General features: G+C 39.2%; 1 protein-coding gene across 1 annotated transcript; it reads left to right on the top strand.

The window, feature by feature from the left end:
• LOC118737596 (aminopeptidase N-like) lies at positions 1–1,215 on the top strand (the record flags this gene model as incomplete). The annotated part of the gene is given in 2 exon segments (XM_036468199.1): positions 1–756; positions 837–1,215. Coding segments are annotated over 2 exon segments (981 nt in total), but the record flags the coding sequence as incomplete, so codon positions are not given.
• Between the last annotated feature and the right edge of the window lie 1,344 nt (positions 1,216–2,559).

Here is a 2,559-nt window from a genome sequence, read left to right as displayed (position 1 = left end):
GATGCTTACAGATTCGTCAACAACGATCGATTGGACATAAGCATTCTGTTGCGATTGTTTACTTACTTGCCTGGTGAGGATCAATATGCCCCGTGGACAGTTGCAGCCTCCGTCTTAACCACATATAATTCATATCTGAGCGGTAATGCCGATTACAGCGAGTTCAAGGCGTTCGTTGGCTCGCTCGTAAGCAATATTTATGAAAAACTGGGCGTCAATGAACCAGCCGGTGAACAATTTCTCCGCAAATTCACACGAAATACTGTAGTAAATCTCGCTTGCTTAGTGGGAGTTGAGAACTGTCTCACCGATGCCAATGACAAGTTGAAATCGCACATAAATAACGGTGTTGACATTGAACCTAATCTTAGATCGCAAGCTTACTGCAATGGTCTACGTCAAGCTAGCAATAGCGAATATACCTACTTCCTCAATGATTTGCTCAGTTCGAGCGACACCACCCACCGTACCAGACTGTTAAGTGCATTGGGTTGTTCGCAAAACGAAGCGCAATTGCAGTCGTTTGTGAGTAGTTCCATTAATTTAGGCAACTCGTTGACCAGTTCAGAACGCACCAGCATATTGAGTGCAGCCTACTCTCGCAGCCCATTGGGGCTATTAGTCTCTATTGATTTTCTTGGCAATAATTGGGATGCATACTCTAACCTATCCAACAGTACAGGCTCTAGTAATCCGCTTAGCAGAGATATTGTGAGCATGGGTAGTTATGTGAATAATGCAACCCAACAAGAGCAGGTAAGTCGCTGCAGTGAAAATCTGAAAAATTAGCGATAAGATTTGACGTATTTATTTTAATCATAATTTTACATTTTCAGCTCCTTGCGCTTGTGGACAAAGTTAAGAACAGCGCGAAAGTTCAAACGAACCTCGAAGAAGCAGTCAATGCCAACATAAAAGTGAACTTTGACTGGATAGATAAGAATGGCGGACAGGTAATAAGCTTTGTGAAAACTTATCGCTCAAATGGCAGTGCCGCACTCAGTGCATCTCTCATGTCTGCATTAATGGCAGTCCTTTTGACGCTGTCGCGCTTTTTGTAAGAAGCGATCGAAACACGAATTTATGAATTTCAACCAAATACAATGAATGCATTACGCTATAAGATATTTAAGTAAGATACATTGATACGAATTGTAAATAGAAAGTATTGATTTTTGTGTACATAATAAAATTAAAACAAGTAAAGAAGTATAAGTCCAACAGTACAGGCTCTAGTAATCCGCTTAGCAAATGGCTACGCCCGTTTTCCAAAATTTTTTAATATTCTTATTTTTCGCCTAAAACTTATTGTAAATATCAATTTTGAGTGAATAATCTTCAGTAGCTACTAAAATATCGCAGTTTTCGTATTTCTGAAAATTGTCCGATTTTGCCCATTTTCAATACCATCCGTCCTACGCCCGAAAGAAGTGCACATACCAAGTTTCGTTAAGATACCGCTTAATCGATTTCTCTTTTCATCCTGATCATTTATGTATACATTTGTCTTTATCTATCTCGATTCGTTTTGCCTGTTACAAACAACCGTTATGTGAACAAAGTTATAATACCCTTGTGCACAAGTGCGCTCGGGTATAAAAAGACAAATGAACTTCAGACAAGCCCAACTGTACTTCAGAAAAGCATAAATCTATATAAGAAAAAATATTTTTAGAATATTTTAACTAGGAAAACTTTTGCAATGCCAAACCTCCGAGTGTATTTCTCATAAAATCCATTTTTCAAGCTGAGGCGGTGTAAAAATGTGGGTCCATTCATTTGTGTAATAACAAGAAGATGCACGCCACAAATTGGAGAAGTTCGACCAAATACTTAACAAAAGTGTAAGCGCCATAGTATAGTATTATATATCTATTTACAAATTAAACCTCTACCCTTCTATCATTCCCCCCTTCGACCAATTGAAGAAGCCAGCTATGAACACCAATAATGCAGCGCTGCAGATAATGCCAACAAGCAATGCCAAAGCATCTACGAAAAAACTAAATGAGGACTCAATAGCACGGGGACAATCTACAGTAGATATAGTTTCTTTCGCTTGCTCTATTATTTGACCCATGTACTGCAGTCACATTTCTACCACTCCCGGTCCGCCCGTAGATGGAACGCCCATATTAGTTTTAGCATATTTTTTTCTTCATCCACATGTTCACCTTTATCCTTATATTAAGTATTTATGTAAATTTACTTTGTATTTATCTGTTACGTTGAGGTAACGTGAGCTGGAGTGAGTTCAGTTGAGTTAAGGTGAATTGGGGTGAGGTGAGTTGAAGTAAGGTGAGGTGAACAACATGTCATGACGAGTTGAAGTCTCGCTGTGATACCACGACTAAGAGTTTTCATTCCTCCTTGCTAAATCATTTTAAATCCTTGACGAAAGTTGTCAGGCACCTAGGTTTTAAGTCGCTCAATCTGCTCCTCGATAATACCAGGCAGTTACAGAGAAGGTTCTTGCAACTTCTGCAGCATCTAGGGTGAAGCAACCGAATCGTTCTATGTTTTTACCTATAAGGCAGTGGCCTGTTAGATATTAGAGAT

This window comes from Rhagoletis pomonella, unplaced genomic scaffold (genome assembly GCF_013731165.1).
Source record: "Rhagoletis pomonella isolate Grant_MI unplaced genomic scaffold, Rhpom_1.0 Rhpom_scaffold_00004, whole genome shotgun sequence".
NCBI classification, from domain to species: Eukaryota; Metazoa; Arthropoda; class Insecta; order Diptera; family Tephritidae; genus Rhagoletis; species Rhagoletis pomonella.
Note: the sequence above shows the minus strand (reverse complement) of the source record. Positions and strands in the feature narration are given on the sequence as shown.